The 19746-nt window shown below is 44.3% G+C and overlaps 1 protein-coding gene across 1 annotated transcript in view; it reads left to right on the forward strand.

The window, feature by feature from the left end:
• Positions 1 to 19746, forward strand: part of MAP3K7CL (MAP3K7 C-terminal like) — a 59278-nt gene that overhangs the window by 7297 nt on the left and 32235 nt on the right. Inside the window, exon 2 of the mRNA XM_077299394.1 lies at positions 11969 to 12077. Within this exon, the coding sequence (XP_077155509.1) occupies positions 12008 to 12077 (70 nt within the window). The 5' untranslated portion in view covers positions 11969 to 12007. The remainder of the gene's footprint in view (positions 1 to 11968; positions 12078 to 19746) is intronic.

Below are 19746 nucleotides of genomic sequence, written 5' to 3' on the forward strand. Positions count from 1 at the left end.
CTGTCCCACACGTCCAGATAATTCCGGTACCGGAATAAATCGGTACCGGAGTTATCCGTGTCCGTGTGCCTGGGAACTCACGGAGGCCATACGTGCGGCACACGTGTGCCGCCCGTATGGCGAGTGGGTACCACACGGAGCGTGTGGTACCCACTCTGCATGGTGCTGAAGCTGCTGAAGCTGCGATTCATATCCTCTCTGCAGTAGCGTTTGCTGCAGAGAAAATATGAAGAATAGTGTTAAAAATAAAGATTTAGGTGTCCGCCGCCCCCCCACCCCCCCACCCCCTGTGCGCCCCCCCGCTGGTCAGAAAATACTTACCCGGGTCCCCCGTCGGCTGTCGCTCCTTCCTGGTCTGGCCGCGGCTTCTCCTGCATGCGGTCACGTGGGGCCGATCATTTACAGTCATGAATATGTGGCTCCACCTCCCATAGGGGCGGAGCCGAATATTCATGATTGTAAATGATCGGCCCCACGTGACCGCATACAGTAAGCCGCGGCCAGACCAGGAGGGAGCGGGTGAGTATTTTCTGACCAGCGGGGGGGTGCACAGGGGGTGGGGGGGCGGCGGACACATAGATCTTTATTTTTAACACTATTCTTCATATTTTCTCTATAGCAAACGCTGCTACAGGGAAGATATGAATACCGGCTTCAGCACCATGTGGGGGGACAGCGCTTACTGTAGCGCTGTCTCCTGCACGCACACGGACCCCAGACGGAGAATGTCCGTGTGAGGTCCGTGTTTTACTCGGACCCATTGACTCTATTGGGTCCGTGTAATACGTGCGCTCCCACGAACACTGACATGTCTCCGTGTTTGGCACACGGAGACACGGTCCGCAAAAAATCAATGACATCTGAACAGATGCATTGATTTTTATGGGTCTACGTGTGTCAGTGTCTCCGGTACGTGAGGAAACTGTCACCTCACGTACCGGAGCCACTGACGTGTGAAACCGGCCTAAAGAACGTTTTTCGGCTCCAAACTCATGAATTATCTGCACCGTTTTGAAAAATTGTGTGCAAAAAGCTGCAGTGTAAACCACAAACCCCGCCCCCCCCCCCAGAAACGTGACTTCAATAAATTGCAAATGATGAACACGGATCAAAGTGCAGTTGAATGTATCAAGGTAGTATGCAATAATCAGTGTAAGGCTATGTGTCCATGTACTGGATTTTTAGCATTTTTTAAGTGTTTTTGCGGCGGTTTTCTGCTGCGGAAACGCTTAAAAACTGCTTACATAAAGCATCCCATTATTTTAATGCATTCCGCAATTTTTGTGCCCACGCTGCGTTTTTTTTTCCGCAGCGGAAAAGCATTGCGGAAAAAAACGCAGCATGTTAATTAATTTTGCGGAAAATCGGCAGTTTTGCCGCTATAAAATTTAATTTGGACAATTGAAAAAAAAAACGCTAAAAATCCGCAAAAAAGCGACAAATACGCGTAAAAAAAAGCGATAAAAACGCAAGCAGATTTCCTGCGAAGGGAGTCCGGATTTCATCAGGAAAACTCTGCATACTTTCTGCTGTGTGGGCACATAGCCTAATAATGCAATAAGGTCACATAACAGGTAAGGATTCAAGGGTATTGGATCGGGAAGAGAGAAATCATGGTGGGCAAGCCAGAATAAAGCCGCAATACAGCGATGCACAAGGTTGGGTGAATGTTCAGTCTTTTAAGGCAGACAAGACGCATAACTGAAAGCTCTCGATCCCAAACCAATATCTGCACCAGATCTTCCCGTACCATTTATAATAATATGACAAGGGAATCCTTGGCAACATCTCTCTGATCAAGCCTGATTAGTAATAATAATAATAATAATAAATAATAAGACTTGTTCTTCCCGTCTGTTGGTATTTACAGGCTGTTTATTACATGCGGTGTAATCCTCCATTACATGAGTCTCAGCCACAACCGATCAACAAGTTCCAACCACATTATAGAACACACATAAAAGTAGTGAGAGCCCTAGAGGCCAAAGCCAGTGTGCATAGGGGCATACAGGAGCAGCTACCCCTGTATACAATATACAAAAAACGGTGAAAATCACCACACGTTGAAGGGCGGAGCACAGTCTAGAAGCCAATATACAAATAGCCTGATTAGTGGCGAAACATGTCAGACAATTGTATGTACATGGGGTCCTCCTTAGATACCATTACTGGATGTAATTGTACAATCATGTAGCTACCTCACTGGGTAAAGTATTGCAGTGTATAGTGAAAGCAATGGTCTCCTGGACCATAGCTCTATATAAAAGTATTATCAATGCTCTAACCTGAGCAAAGTCATTGTACAGGAGGAGGAGGAGGTGAGCTGTGACATCACCTATTGTGAATGGTGGATCCTGTGTTATCTACTGTATATAGAGGTGTTATCAGTCATTGTACAGGTGGAGGAGGTGAGCTGTGACATCCTCTACTGTGAATGGTCGATCCTGTGTTATCTACTGTATATAGAGGTGTTATCAGTCATTGTACAGGAGGAGGAGGTGAGCTGTGACATCCTCTATTGTGAATGGTCAATCCTGTGTTATCTACTGTATATAGAGGTATTATCAGTCATTGTACAGGAGGAGGTGAGCTGTGCCATCACCTATTGTGAATGGTGGATCCTGTGTTATCTACTGTATATATAAGTGTTATCAGTCATTGTACAGGAGGAGGAGGTCAGCTGTGACATCACCTATTGTGAATGGTGGATCCTGTGTTATCTACTATATATAGAGGTATTATCAGTCACTGTACAGGAGGAGGAGGAGGTGAGCTGTGACATCACCTATGGTGGATCCTATGTTATCTCCTGTATATAGAGGTGTTATCAGTCATTATACAGGAGGAGGAGGTGAGCTGTGACATCACCTATTGTGAAAGGTGGATCCTGCGTTATCTACTGTATATAGAGGTGTTATCAGTCATTATACAGGAGGAGGAGGTGAGCTGTGACATCACCTATTGTGAATGGTGGATCCTGTGTTATCTACTATATATAGAGGTATTATCAGTCACTGTACAGGAGGAGGAGGTGAGCTGTGACATCACCTATGGTGGATCCTATGTTATCTCCTGTATATAGAGGTGTTATCAGTCATTATACAGGAGGAGGAGGTGAGCTGTGACATCACCTATTGTGAAAGGTGGATCCTGCGTTATCTACTGTATATAGAGGTGTTATCAGTCATTATACAGGAGGAGAAGGTGAGCTGTAACATCACCTATTGTGAATGGTGGATCTTGTGTTATCTCCTGTATATAGAGGTGTCATCAGTCATTGTACAGGAGGAGGAGGTGAGCTGTGACATCACCTATTGTGAATGGTGGATCCTATGTTATCTTCTGTATATAGAGGTGTTATCAGTCATTATACAGGAGGAGGTGAGCTGTGACATCACCTATTGTGAATGATGGATCCTGTGTTATCTACTGTATATAGAGGTATTATCAGTCATTGTACAGGAGGGGGAGGTGAGCTGTGCCATCACCTATTGTGAATGGTGGATCCTGTGTTATCTACTGTATATATAAGTGTTATCAGTCATTGTACAGGAGGAGGAGGTCAGCTGTGACATCACCTATTGTGAATGGTGGATCCTGTGTTATCTACTGTATATAGAGGTGTTATCAGTCATTATACAGGAGGAGGAGGTGAGCTGTGACATCACCTATTGTGAATGGTGGATCCTGTGTTATCTACTATATATAGAGGTATTATCAGTCACTGTACAGGAGGAGGAGGAGGTGAGCTGTGACATCACCTATGGTGGATCCTATGTTATCTCCTGTATATAGAGGTGTTATCAGTCATTATACAGGAGGAGGAGGTGAGCTGTGACATCACCTATTGTGAAAGGTGGATCCTACGTTATCTACTGTATATAGAGGTGTTATCAGTCATTATACAGGAGGAGGAGGTGAGCTGTGACATCACCTATTGTGAATGGTGGATCCTGCGTTATCTACTGTATATAGAGGTGTTATCAGTCATTATACAGGAGGAGGAGGTGAGCTGTGACATCACCTATTGTGAAAGGTGGATCCTGCATTATCTACTGTATATAGAGGTGTTATCAGTCATTATACAGGAGGAGGAGGTGAGCTGTGACATCACCTATTGTGAATGGTGGATCTTGTGTTATCTCCTGTATATAGAGGTGTTATCAGTCATTATACAGGAGGAGGAGGTGAGCTGTGACATCACCTATTGTGAATGATGGATCCTGTGTTATCTACTGTATATAGAGGTGTTATCAGTCATTGTACAGGAGGGGGAGGAGGTGAGCTGTGACATCACCTATTGTGAATAGTGGATCCTGTGTTATCTACTGTATATAGAGGTTTTATCAGTCATTTTACAGGAGGAGTAGGTGAGCTGTGACATCACCTATTGTGAATGGTGGATCCTGTGTTATCTACTCTATACAGTATAGAGGTGTTATCAGTCATTATACAGGAGGAGGTGAGCTGTGACATCACCTATTGTGAATGGTGGATGCTGTGCTATCTACTGTATATAGAGGTGTTATCAATCATTGTACAGGAGGAGGAGGTGATCTGTGATATCACCTATTGTGAATGGTGGATCCTGTGTTATCTACTGTATATAGAAGTTTTATCAGTCATTGTACAGGAGGAGGAGGTGAGCTGTGCCATCACCTATTGTGAATGGTGGATCCTGTGTTATCTACTCTATACAGTATAGAGGTGTTATCAGTCATTATACAGGAGGAGGTGAGCTGTGATATCACCTATTGTGAATGGTGGATGCTGTGCTATCTACTGTATATAGAGGTGTTATCAATCATTGTACAGGAGGAGGAGGTGAGCTGTGATATCACCTATTGTGAATGGTGGATCCTGTGTTATCTACTGTATATAGAGGTTTTATCAGTCATTGTACAGGAGGAGGAGGTGAGCTGTGCCATCACCTATTGTGAATGGTGGATCCTGTGTTATCTACTGTATATATAAGTATTATCAGTCATTGTACAGGAGGAGGAGGTCAGCTGTGACATCACCTATTGTGAATGGTGGATCCTATGTTATCTTCTGTATATAGAGGTGTTATCAGTCATTATACAGGAGGAGGAGGTGAGCTGTGACATCACCTATTGTGAATGATGGATCCTGTGTTATCTACTGTATATAGAGTGTTGTGAATTAGACTTTTTTGGCTCCCTCTAGTGGTTACTAGTGATATGACTCTGGGATTTCCTTCCCTCTGTCTGCACCCAGCTGGGTCGTTACTTCAGGGGTGTTGCTATATAAACCTCCTGGAACCTTAGTCCAGTGCCTGGCATCGGTGTTATCAGACACATTCTGTTTGCTCCTGTTTGCTGGTCCTGGTTCGTGTTAAATTAAGCTAAGTCTTGCTTCTTTGTTTTTTGGGTTATTTGTTTGCTATCATTTTTGTCCAGCTTGTACTAAATGTGATTCCTGACCTTGCTGGAAGCTCTAGGGGGCTGGTGTTCTCCCCCCGGGCCGTTAGACGGTTCGGGGGTTCTTGAATTTCCAGTGTGGATATTTTTGATAGGATTTTTTGCTGACCATATAAGTTATCTTTGTATATTCTGCTATTAGCTAGTGGGCCTCTCTTTGCTAAATTCCTAGCTCATTCTTATGTTTGTCTTTTCCTCTTACCTCACCGTTATTATTTGTGGGGGGCTTCTATCCAACTTATTGGGGTATTTCCTCTGGAGGCAAGAAAGGTCTTTCTTTTCCCTTCTAGGGGTAGTTAGCTCTCCGGCTGGCGCGAGACGTCTAGGATCAACGTAGGAACGTTCCCCGGCTGCTGGTATTTGTGGTGCTAGGATTAGTTATATGGTCAGCCCAGTTACCACTGCCCTATGAGCTGGTTTTCTGTATTTACTGACTTAGCATTATTCCTGAGACCCTCTGCCATTGGGGTCATAACAGTAGTAACCACTAGAGGGAGCCAAAAAAGTCTAATTCACAACAGTTAGAAGGACGGATCTTTGAGACCTTGTATTGACTATCGGCTACTGAATAAAATCACTGTAAAATTTCAGTATCCTTTGCCTCTCTTGTCGGACTTGTTTGCCCGGATTAAGGGTGCCAAGTGGTTCACCAAGATAGATCTTCGTGGTGCATACAACCTTGTGCGCATTAAGCAAGGTGATGAATGGAAGACTGCATTTAATACGCCCGAAGGTCATTTTGAGTACTTGGTGATGCCTTTTGGGCTTTCTAATGCTCCCTCAGTATTTCAGTCCTTTATGCATGATATTTTCTTGAAGTATCTGGATAAATTTATGATTGTTTATCTGGACGATATTCTGGTTTTCTCTGAAGATTGGGACTCATGTGGAGCAGGTCAGGATGGTGTTTCAGGTTTTGCGTGAGAATGCCTTGTTTGTTAAAGGCTCAAAGTGTCTCTTTGGAGTACAGAAAGTTCCCTTTTTGGGGTTTATTTTTTCCCCTTCTGCTGTGGAGATGGACCCAGTCAAGGTCCGAGCTATTCATGAGTGGACTCAACCCTCGTCAGTTAAGAGTCTTCAGAAGTTCTTGGGTTTTGCTAACTTCTACCGTCGTTTTATCGCTAATTTTTCTAGCGTTGTTAAACCTTTGACGGATATGACCAAGAAAGGTTCTGATGTTGCTAACTGGGCTCCTGCAGCCGTGGAGGCGTTCCAGGAGTTGAAGCGCCGGTTTACTTCGGCGCCTGTTTTGTGCCAGCCTGATGTCTCACTTCCCTTTCAGGTCGAGGTGGATGCTTCTGAGATTGGGGCAGGGGCCGTTTTGTCACAGAGAGGCCCTGGTTGCTCGGTAATGAGACCATGTGCTTTCTTCTCTAGGAAGTTTTCGCCTGCTGAGCGGAATTATGATGTGGGCAATCGGGAATTACTGGCCATGAAGTGGGCATTTGAGGAGTGGCGTCATTGGCTCGAGGGTGCTAAGCATCGTGTGGTGGTCTTGACTGATCACAAAAATTTGATGTATCTCGAGTCTGCTAAACGCTTGAATCCTAGACAGGCCCGCTGGTCATTGTTTTTCTCCCGTTTTGACTTTGTGGTCTCGTATTTACCAGGTTGAAAGAATGTGAAAGCTGATGCTCTTTCAATGAGCTTTGTGCCTGACTCTCCTGGAGTCACAGAACCTGTTGGTATTCTTAAAGAAGGAGTTATTTTGTCAGCCATTTCTCCTGATTTGCGACGTGTGTTGCAGAGATTTCAAGCTGGTAGACCTGACTCTTGCTAGGGAATCCCCACATGTACTTATGCTGGCTAACAGATGTAAGTCATTCAGCTGCGGCAAGAAAAACTAAATCTCCGAGCACTAAAAAATACTCAGAGGACACCAGAGCGTGCTCGAGAAATCTCGAGTAACGAGTATATTCGCTCATTAGTAGTTATCAGTCATTGTACAGGAGGAGGTGAGCTGTGATATCAGCTATTGTGAATGGTGGATCCTGTGTTATCTACTGTATATAGAGGTGTTATCAGTCATTGTACAGGAGGAGGAGGAGGTGAGCTGTGATATCACCTATTGTAAATGGTTGATCCTGTGTTATCTACTGTATATAGAGGTGTTATCAGTCATTGTACAGGAGGAGGAGGTGAGCTGTGACATCTATTGTGAATGGTGGATCCTATGTTATCTACTGTATATAGAGGTGTTATCAGTCATTCTGCAGGAGGAGGAGGTGAGCTGTGATATCACATATTGTGAATGGTGGATCCTGTGTTATTGCTGTATATAGAGGTGTTATCAGTCATTGTACAGGAGGAGGAGGTGAGCTGTGACATCACCTATTGTGAATGGAGGATCCTGTGTTATCTACTGTATATAGAGGTGTTATCAGTCATTGTACAGGAGGAGGAGGTGAGCGGTGACATCACCTATTGTGAATGGTGGATCCTGTGTTATCTACTGTATTTAGAGGTGTTATCAGTCATTGTACAGGAGGAGGAGGTGAGCTGTGATATCTCCTTTTGTGAATGGTGGATCCTGTGTTATCTACTGTATGTAAAGGTGTTATCAGTCATTGTACAGGAGGAGGAGGTGAGCTGTGATATCTCCTATTGTGAATGGAAGATCCTGTGTTACTTAATTTATTTATTGACGTGGGATCCCACTTATTTTTTTTAAACCAGCAAAGGTAAAGTAGACAGCTGCAGGCTGTTATTATCAGCTTAGGAAGGTCCCTGGTTATTGGGCCTTTCCCAGCCCAAAAATACCAGCCCACAGCCACCCCAGAAATGGAGAATCACATTAGATGTGCCATTTCTGGTGCTTCGCCTAGGCTCTACCCGATTGCCCGGATGTCAGACGGATGCCAGTAAAAAACAGACATATCTCAGTGTGGTTCACATGGACACACGATCCTTGTGAAAACATGGACATGTAAGCAGCACCATAGATTATAATGGGTGTGCATGTGTACGTGTCTCTGGAACATGTGAAAATGGACACCACACGTACCGGGAACACGGACGTATGAATTGGGCCTTAGGTGCTGCTCCATTATAAAGAGTACTCACACTTTTTTTTTCTAAAATTGACAGGGCTTGAAATGTATTGCAAATTAATTGGGGTCCGTGTCCTGAGACTCCCACAGCTCGCTCAAAAGACTTGTTCCACATGGTGTATGGAGTCAATAGGAAGTCTATGTTCTGTACACTGGGAACGGAAAAGCTAGCAGTCAGAACCATTGAAGAAGCTGTAATAGTGGCCATCTTGGTTGTCACACAATGTTGTCACAAACAGGCAAAATATAAGCCAACATGCCCACATCTCATACTTTTTCCTTCCACACGTTATCTCTAGACAATCTTTATATAACGAGCTCCCTGTTTTTGCAGCCAGAATATTATAATGACTGTCAAAAGTGATTTGATCTCTGTACAACACAGAGTTCAGATCCCCACACTCATGTATTTTTAAAGTGGTTGTCCACTGTTATGACCCCCCGAGTAAAAATAAGAAAGGCTTATACACACCTCCTGCATCAGCGCCTTCCCAGTAATGTCTGTGTTGGGTTTCCCGATGCTTGCGTGACATTGTTATATCATGTGACCACAGCAGCCAATGATCGGATCATGCTGCTGATGTCCCCCTGACTCGAAAGTGCAGCCTGGGAGACACCTAGGACCACCACATTTGGCAGCTCGAGGGTGCCCCCCTTGTTGGCTGTGACCAGGGGAAATGCCCCGCCAGCCCACTCCTGCATTTATCCATTTACTGCTCTAAACGACTAAATACAATACCACCATACTGCTCCTCCTACATCACCGCTACCACTCAGATTGTTGTCCTTGACATTTTATAGGGAACACTCCGCTGGCACTATTGTTTATAGGACACTTTTGGTTATGATGACGCTATTACTGTGACAAGAGTAATTTATGACAATATTAATGTATGACAATATTACCGTGGTTCTGTGTATAGTATGTGTGAGTCATTGGCACAGTATGTGAAGGGAGATAAATGTCACTGAGGTCAGTGATGTAAAACCAGAGTGTTTTTTCCTCCAGCACGCCACGTGCTAAGAGGGTTAATAGGAACCTATGTTATGGGCTAGGTTTAGTGGACCTCCATAGAGCGGGTGGGCGGAGGTCCACCATATCTTCACTTGCAAAGTCCTGACAGGACCTGTGTGAGGTAAAGGTCATGTGACCATCACATGGGATGTTAAACACCTGGACGTGAGAGTCAGTGTGGTGTTGTGTCTTGGGAGAGCAGGAACTCCCACAGAGCTCCTGGAGGAGCTAAAGGACTGTGCGGGTTACCTGCAGGTGAACCCTGCAGGTGAACCCTGCAGGTGAACCCTGCAGGTGAACCCTGCAGGTGAACCCTGCAGGTGAACCCTGCAGGTGAACCCTGCAGGTGAACCCTGTGCTACTTTATTTGTTTTGTTTACCGTTATGCCAGCTAGGTTCTGTTTATTTTGCTGAATGCTGCCAAGGTTTATGTCATCCACAATAAACCAGCTGGTGATCTTCTACTAGAACGATTCTCGTGTCTACCTGGGAAAGCAGCTGAGTGTGCCAACCCCTCACATATGACACCAATATTTATGAGTACTGTATGGTCACATTAGTTATCTGTAGAATAAGACAGCATTATTTACGATTACTGTATGATAACATTAGTCATGTGTAGAATATGACATTATTTATGAGTACTGTATGGTCACATTAATTGTGTGTAGAATGACAACATTATTTATGAGTACTGTATGGTGACATTAGTTATACGTAGAATATGACACTATTATTTATGAGTACTGTATGGTGACATTAGTTATGCGTAGAATATGACATTATTATTTATGAGTACTGTATGGTCACATTAGTAATGTGTAGAATATGACGGAATTATTTACAAGTACTGTATAGCAATATTAAGTTAAGTGTGCAATATGACAGAATTATTTAAGATTAGTGTATGACAGTAGTTATGCGTAGAACACGGCAGCATTATTTATGAGTACTGTATAGTGATTTTAGTTATGACAAAATTATTTATAGGTTCTGTATAGTAATATTAGTTATGTGTACAATATGATAGCATTATTTATAAATACTATGTAGTGAGACTAGTTATATGTATGGTATAAGAGCATCATTTACAGCATTTGATCGCTATGGCATTATTAGTTCTGTGAACAGTTTGACAGCATTATTTATGAATACTGTATGGTGACATTAATTATATGTTTATTATGACAAGATTATTTACATTTACTTTGTGGCGACATTAGTTATGCATATAATATGACAGTATTATTTATCAGTAATGTATAGTGACATTAGTTATGAGTAGATCTTGACAGCGTTATTGATAACGGCTGGATAGTGACATTAGTTGTGTGTACAATACAACAATCTTATTTATTAGTACTGTACAACAATAGTTGTGTACATTATGGCAGCATTATTGTTAAGTGCTATATAGGGATATTAGCTATGTGTGCAATATGACATCATAATTTATCAGTACTGTACAGAGACAATAGTTATGAGTACATTATGACAGCATTGTTGATAAGTGCTGAATAGTGACACTAGTTGTGTACATTATTACAGCACTATTCTTAAGTACTATATTGTGGAATTAAATTATGCTGTCATACTATATGCATAACTATCAGTACTGTATAGTGACATTAGTTATGAGTACATTATGACAGCATTGTTGATAAGTGCTGAATAGTGACACTAGTTGTGTACATTATTACAGCACTATTCTTAAGTACTATATTGTGGAATTAGTTATGCATATAGTATGACAGCATAATTTATCAGTACTGTATAGTGACATTAGTTATGAGTACATTTTGACAGCAGTATTGATAAGTGCTGAATAGTGACATTACTTGTGTGTACAAGATAATAACCTTACTTAGAAGTACTGCATCGTGACATTAGTTGTGTACATTATTACAGCACTATTCTTAAGCACTATATAGTGATATTAGTTATGTATACAATATACAACAACAGTATACAACAACAGCATTATTTATGGGTACTATGTGGTGACATTAGTTATGTACATGAAATGATAGCATTGTTTATGCGTTCTTTATGGCGATATTAGTTCCATGTACAGTATGACAGCTTTATTTATGAGAGCTGCATGACGACATTAGTTATGTATAGCGAGGAATATTTATGGCAATGTTGTTTATTCACCTTGTAAAGGGGGCAATGATTCAAGTCAAGCACTTGTCTGCCACATATTCTTAACTATGCATTTGCTTTTCTCAGCTCAGTCAAATCCTTCATACAGAATTCCTCTGGTCTGGCTTGTTGGTCGGACTAGGTATTATCGGGAATTTATGGCTACCACATGATTATTATGCGGCTTTTGTTAAAACGTTGTCCTTTTCAATGGTGACTTATGTTTTTTTTTTTCACTCTCATTTTAGATTTTCATTGCGGCGTGTTAGAATGAGTTTTCCATACCAATTGCTTATGTGTTATTCTTCTCGTTTCAGTATTATTTCCGATAAGGCGGTTGAAGTCATTGTGCCCACATGATCACCACGGCGAGAATCCCCGCTGATAAACCTGTGCGCATTTCCTTCAGTCTTAATGACTCCGCAGGTACTGCATTTATCTCCTTCTTCCGCAATGAACAAGAAACAGACCACACATCCCACGGAGGATAAGATCTGCTGTCCGTTATCTCTATTTGTCACAAAGGATTCCTTATAATGAATGCCGCAGAATAAAATATGTATGAGCCGAGGCTCTGTTCACTCGCCGCTTATGGAAGTGTTACTTTTATCATATTTAAAGGGAACATGCAGAGAATATAAAAATTTGATCATGAGCCTATCCAAGTTAAAAAATAAGCTGGGGAAAATGATTAAAAAAAATTAAAATTCTGCTTCAAAAATGGAAAATTTAAAGCAGATGTTGGAAAAAGATCCTCTAAATCATTACTGGCTAGGATTTCTCAGATTTAGGGGAAGTTCACACTAGGCGTTTTTTCAGCGTTTTTCTACTGCAGCAAAACCTGATCTCTTGGCAGGAAAAAAGCTGCAGAATAAACAAGGTTTTTGTCGCATTTTTTTGCAGCTGTTTTGGCATGCTAGATTTGTCTCCTGTGCATGCTGATGGAGTTTAGTGTTGGGAAAAAAAGTCCCTATTCCATAGAATCAAGTTTTGGCACAAAAACGCAGCAAAACCTGATTTTGGTGCGTTTTTTTCAGCATGTTTTCACCATCCATTCATGTCAATGAGTGAAAAATGCTAAAAAAAAAAAAACACTGAAAGAAGTGACTTGCTCTATGTCCAAAAAAAGCAAAGCACAAAATACTGATGACAAAAAAAAACGTATGTATGGGATTTCTAAAATCTCATAGGCTTTGCTGGTACTGTAAAAATCAGATGAAAATTAGCAGAAAAACGCAGCAAGAATGCCTAGTGTGAACTTATCCTCACAAGATGGCAGGATTCATTAAATACATGTGAAAGGGTCCCTCCAATTATGTGTGTCCACCCTCATGATGTAGGGGCAGAGCCCCTGATTCTAGCGATGTGTCACTTACTGGGCTGCTGTGCAAACGCATGTAGGATAGCTGCGGAGACACCATCACGTGTTTCTCAACGCAAGCAGTGAATAGCCAGACCTTTCCCCGGGAAGGAACAACCACGGGAAGGGCAGCATCCCATAAAGGAAAACATCCAATACAGGAAAACCACCTATGCCAAGCATGGTATCCATCCACAGACAACTTACTGGGCTGCTGTCTGAAGTATTGATAAAATTTAGCTGCTGGAAATCTACCAGTTCTCTGATTGCTGAGCTCTTTAGAACCCCGCCCACACCACTGATTGGTCGCTTTCTGCCCAGGTATAGAAAAGTTACCAATCAGTGGTGGGGGCGGGTTATACAGAGCTCAGAAATATGGAGGACTACCTAGCAGCAGGTTTACTAGTCCTCTAGTGATATTTTTCTGGTGATAAAACTGTGATTTTATCAAAACTACAACAAGCAGCTGGATAGGTGAGATATCAGAGAAGTCAGTGTCTCTGTCTCTACATTATGCTGCGCTCAGATTAGGTGGCAAAAATCTGGTGATAAATTCCCTTTTAAAAGGTCCACTGGGATATAAGTAGATCTTCACCTATAGGTGATACAGTGTCTAAGGGGATCTCTCAGATGATAGTGTTCTTTCATAGATTATATAGATTATATAGATAGATGACAATTCTAATTAAAGCCACCTTAAAGGGTCCTTCGGATCAATGTCAGCTCCAGGTTTATTCGAGCCCTTGGGAAACACAGTCCCAGTGGGAACCTCTTCACTTTTAATTTTTCAATCCAGACTTCCAAGAACTTTTTTGTTTTTCAATCTAAAGAGTTGTGTAAGCGTGGTTTCATTTGTTTTTGTTTTTTAGTTTAGTTTTGTTTTTTTTTGTGGCACAACCACAGCATTTACTATTAGCATTTTAGGATCTAAACTACTTTTTGATTTCTTTTTATTTCTTTTTTTAAGGGAATTTGTAAGCGAGATTTCACCCCCAAAACTATTTACAGTATGTGTGTCTGTAGCAATACCTTTACATAGCCAGTCTTTTCCTCCGTTACTGAGAAATGAGCTTTTGCGTTGATATGCAAATGAGACTGAGGAACTACTTGTAGATCTGAAGCCTCTGTCACTCCAGCTCTATTCCTACTGCTTAACTGCTGGCTCCTTTGCTTAAAGTCACACAGCATAGAGGCTGGCAATCATGCAGGAGGAGGTGGCGCTGAGCCCAGAATAGAGCTGGAGTGAAAGAATCTTCAGATCTACCATAGCTCTTCAACCTCATTTGCATATCAATTCAAATGCTGATTTCTTAGTAAAAAAAAGAACGGACTGGCCATTGCCTTTGAATTTCTGAGTTCACCATATTGGACAAATATTTTGATATTTTATTGGTTTGAACAGTTGCGCACACACGGTGATACTAATTATTTTATTTCGTTTTTTAAATTTTATTAACGTTTTGGAAAATGGAGGATGATGTGAACTTATATATTTTTTTTGCACTCAGTGAATTCTCCTTAGGGTATTTGAACATACAATCACTTAATTTGCTCGTCCAATGCACTGGAATGTTTTACTATTGTAGTGTGTTGTAAAGCGTCCAACCTCCCATGAAGCCCAGCCTGTGCCTCGTAGCGGTACAAACATGGCAGACACAGGAGCCTTCAGTAGGGCATTGGAAACAACACCTTCAATGCTGCTGTTACAGTTGACAATGGCATCTAAGAGGTTAAGCTGCTGCAAATGGAACTTGCTTCAGTCCCAGCAGCTTGTGCGCCAGCTGTATTAGACAGCCAGCACCTTTTCTTTATGGAACACACTTAGCTCCTGAGCGCTCTCCATACATGCAGTGCACACGTCCACCAAACCTGCGCGAAGGATGGCGCAAATTAAATTCTGGGCAGAGTGGACTCCGCAGAAACCAAACTCCCCTGCATCTGCTGTGGTTCACCAGGTGTTCACGCAGACCCTGCTTCAAGTTATGATACATTTATATAGAATAGATTGTCCTAGGGATTACATGGTATCTCTAACAGTGTCTAAATAGTCGGTTGAATCCAACAATATTGAATGTTTATAAGTTTTGGGGCCTCCATCCTCACCCCCGACATATGATACCGTGGTAGATATTGATCGGGTAGTTTTAAACTCAACCCTCTCAATTCTTTTGTTCTCTGGGAGAACTGCCTTTGAAAAGGTGTCTGACACCAGCTTTCTCCATTCTCCTCATCGAAAACACATGAGCCGACATTGATAACGTTTTTTCAGATAACTGATGTGACATGTGACGTAAACCCTCAGAGAAGTGACAGGGCTACTCAATAGCAATACTTGAATGTAGGTTCCTTCAGATTATGGGAAATACAGTAGATCCTCATACAGACTACAAGGTCACTGAATGCAGAGTAGCAGAAATACAAAATTTGCGAGGGTGAAAGGAGAGAGTGGCAACTCACTTGGGATGATAGATAAAATACTAAAACCTGCAACTTCCCTTGCCAGTTCCTGTACAGACTAGAGATCCTGACCCCACTGTCCCGAGTGGATCCTGAGTAAGCTGAAATAGCCCTAACCACAGACTAGACAATGACATCTCGGACCTATGCTGCCAGAAAGGTCGTTGAGTGCTTTATGTTCTTCCTAAAGAACTGGAGGGCAGAGCAGAGTGTAAATTACCTACAGAAGGGAAAGTGTGCTGAAATAGAAAGAGATCTCAGAGTGAGCAAAACAAAGTACCAAATAAAGGATTAAGTACGTACTGTTAGAAAATATGCCACCTATTTCCTAAAGAGAAATAGAACATAGGTGCAGGGTAAAGAACATCAACAGCAGAGAGATAAACCCTAGCTGGTCTTCCACTAATTGGTTTAAACTACAGCAGTATGGCAGGTCATCCAAATAAAACAATCACCAGCAGGAAATACCAGCAGCGGGAAAGTAGATAAAGTCGCACCCAAAAGGTGATAGGGTAATCAAATGAGTACATGAAAACACCTCTTACCCTAAAAAGACTGAAACAAGGATAACGGAAACTAAACAACTTTGAGAAAAGATGTGTCTTCTGTGGCTAAGTGGACAGAGAAGCTGACCACAAAGCACAGGCTCAAGGTTTTGAATACATGCTCATGACAATGGGCTTCCTCAGTTTATATCACATAGACCCTCAAAAAGTTGTCATGGTTCCTAAAAATCATGTCCTGAATGGGTCTATCACATACTGGTCTAGAATAGATAGACTACAGCAAATAGACTCTCATAGAGATTGTGGGGTTCAGTGTGTAGAGTTCAGTGTCTGAGACGGTCTCTCAAATGTAATGGCCCCTATACACAATAGAGTAACGTTAAGCGGTAACCTTGTGTGCGACTGAGAGTCCAACGTGTATAGGGTCTCTTGACAGATGATGCCGGGGACAAAAGAATCCCGCACATCTGATTTTGGACTGTCTATTTTTTTTTTATTCTCCAAGAGATAAGCCACCTGTAGACATGTCTGGCAGTGGTTCTGGAGCGCCCCCACTGCCGCAGGGCCGAGGGGTACCCGGTACCGGGCCTCAGAGTCTCTGTTCTGGGGGTTGTCACGGTGGCTAGGCCCGGTCTGTGGCCCTGCCTGTCAGGGGGACGTCCGGTGAACGAGTGGTGAATAATGGTGTGGTTGTGAAGTGCCGGTCGCAGTAAATAACGAGGACACCAGGTTGCAGTCTCTTTACCTCTTTACTGAAGATCTCTGGGTCCTCAGTCCGGAATCCGGATTACCAGGCTGCGCAAGTCCGGCCGGTCCAATGGCACCTCCAGAGTTCTCTTTGCAGGTGGAAATCTGTGCCTTCCTGCTAGCGCTATGTGTTGTGGTCCTTCCCTGCTGTGCTTACGGAAAGTCCCCACAACTGTTGTGTCTGTTTCTCGTGTTCCCTCACAACTCGATTAGATGATGTTCTGCTAATCCTCCGTCCCTCCCGGTGTTATGGTTGGGACGCACCCGTATGACGGGTAGGCTCGGAGCTCTTCCGGGACCCTAGAGTCGCCCCTCTCCACAAGTTGCCCCCTATGTCTTCTTAGGTGATTTAAGTGAGACAGCCCGCCTATGACTGACTGTCCTGCCGTTGGTTTGAAGTATTGCTTGGAGCTAGATATATAAATACTTCCTCGGCGTTCCGGCTGCCGGTTGTGCGCCTCAGTAGGATGTTGCCTCGGTCTTACAGCACGACTCCTACTGATATTCTCCCTGTTGCTTTGATCTCGTTTCTCACTAAGCACAATATATCTCGCTTCTGATCCTTTCTTAGGGCACCGCCGCTATGCTGAGCAGGCACGGTCCCGTGACGTTCTTCCTTGTTGCCAGGCCTCTGTCAGGGTCCCAAACCTGACAGAGACCCTACCGAATCTTCCCCCACAACACCCGCTGCCACAAGGTGTTGCCTGGTTCCAACCCAGTCAGCTTTCTGAACTAACTTCCTGCCTGACCCTCAGTTTACCCACACGGTGAGGAGTGGCCTAATAAATAGCACCCTTAGCTCCCCCTGGAGGCCCGACTGTGAAATGTATTGGTGTATGTGATACCTGGTCAGATGAACTCCTTCAGTGCCATCAGACGTACCATGGCTCCCCTTAGCGGCAGAGCTTCAGTACTGCAACGACCAGGACTCTGGGGCGCTGCAATTCTCTCATAAAGAACAGAGGAACGCCAAATGAGATCTCCTATGTATGGGGGAGTCAGTGGAAATAGCCATTGACCAAACAATTGGTCAGCTCCATCATTTGGGAGACTGTGATCTAAAGTGTTTGGAGGGGCTCTTGGGTTGCTCAAACAGATTTTACAACATAGACCCTCAGAGAGATTACATGGTCTGTCACATTGATGTTTTCTAAAATGAATGTAATACAATAGCTCCGATGGTTCATCAAATACAGTAGATGAAAGGGTCCCTCAGACTACAGGTTTTCTTCAATAATTATTATAATTTAGGACCATATAAATTATAGGCTACTCCAGGGAGATGATAAAAAATAGTCCCTAAAAAGGATGAAGACATTTTGGTTTCCTCAGATCTATAATATAACGCTGGGAGCGTCACTCTGTCCGAAGCCTTTATAGACTGCGCAAGCGCAAGCGCCGGCGCAGTCTGGACCCCACAGAGCGACGCTCCCAGGAGATCGCGGTATGCGTAAGCGCTGAACGCACACCGCGATCTCCAACGGAGAAGCAGGGACGAGCCAGGAGGCGGAGGGTGAGTATACTTACCTGTCCCGTTCCACCTACGCGATTCCGGGCCATGAATGTCCCCCCGCTCCCGGAATCGGCGTCTGCGCAGTCCGCGCTTTCCGGCGCCATTTTCTTGAAGACACATTGCAGTGTGTCTTCAAGAAAATGGCACCGGAAAGCGCGGACTGTGCAGGCGCCGATTCCGGGAGCAGGACCAAGAAAATGGCGGCAGAAATTAATCAGGTGGCGACAGCCACCGCACCCAGCACAGCCGTCCACAGCCGCCGCACCCACCACAGCCGCCGCACCCAGCACAGCCGCCCGCACCCAGCACAGCCACCCACAGCCGCCGCACCCAGCACAGCCACCGCACCCAGCACAGCCGCCGCACCGAGCACAGCCGCCGCACCCAGCACAGCCACGCACAGCCGCGCCCAGAGCCACGCACAGCCGCCGCACCCAGCACAGCCGCCGCACCCAGCACAGCTGCCGCACCCAGCACAGCTGCCGCACCTAGCACAGCCACGCACAGCCGCCGCACCCAGCACAGCCACCCACAGCCACGCACAGCCGCCCACAGCCACGCACAGCCGCCTACAGCCACGCACAACCGCCGCACCCAGCACAGCCGCCGCACCCAGCACAGCCGCCGCACCCAGCACAGCCGCCCGCACCCAGCACAGCCACGCACAGCCGCGCCACATACAGCCGCCCGCACTCAGCCGCGCCACATACAGCCGCCCGCACTCAGCACAGCCGCCCGCACTCAGCACAGCCGCCCGCACTCAGCACAGCCGCCCGCACTCAGCACAGCCGCCCGCACTGATGGGGGCGCAGGATGGAGCAGCACGTGATAGGATGGGGGCGCAGGATGGGAGCACATGACAGGATGGGGATGCAGGATGGAGCAGCACATGACACGGTGGAGCAGCACATGACAGGATGGGGGCGCAGGATGGAGCAGCACATGACACGGTGGAGCAGCACATGACAGGATGGGGGCGCAGGATGGAGCAGCACATGACAGGATGGGAGAGCAAGACGGGAGCAGCACATACCAGGATGGAGACCATATACCAATATAAATGCTCGCCACCCGGGCGTAGAACGGGTTCAATAGCTAGTATTATATATAGGAAACAGATGCTCATAGAGCAAGATTGTTTAACTTATAGTTTTTCTGAGTTGTTAGGAAGTTGGTAGGTAATGGGGTTCCTCAAAGTGCATAAAAGTGTCCCTCAGATTAAACTGTAAATTTTATTGGATATATATGACATAGGCCCTCAGAGACATGGTAAGAGTCCTCATGAATCATGTGCCTGAAATGGTCTCTTAGAATATAGTTTTTACTGGATGGTTTATATAAAACAGACCCTCATGAAGATTACAGGGCTGCTTTAATATATTGTCTGAAAAGGTCTTTCAAATTGTAGTGTTCCTCAGATTACATTACATTAGGGTATCCGTGTGTCAAAAGTAGCTTAGATGTTAGTTAACCTACTCCCCATCCATCCACCATACCCACCTCTTTCACCGA

Source organism: Ranitomeya variabilis, chromosome 3, assembly GCF_051348905.1.
Source record: "Ranitomeya variabilis isolate aRanVar5 chromosome 3, aRanVar5.hap1, whole genome shotgun sequence".
Taxonomy (NCBI): domain Eukaryota; kingdom Metazoa; phylum Chordata; class Amphibia; order Anura; family Dendrobatidae; genus Ranitomeya; species Ranitomeya variabilis.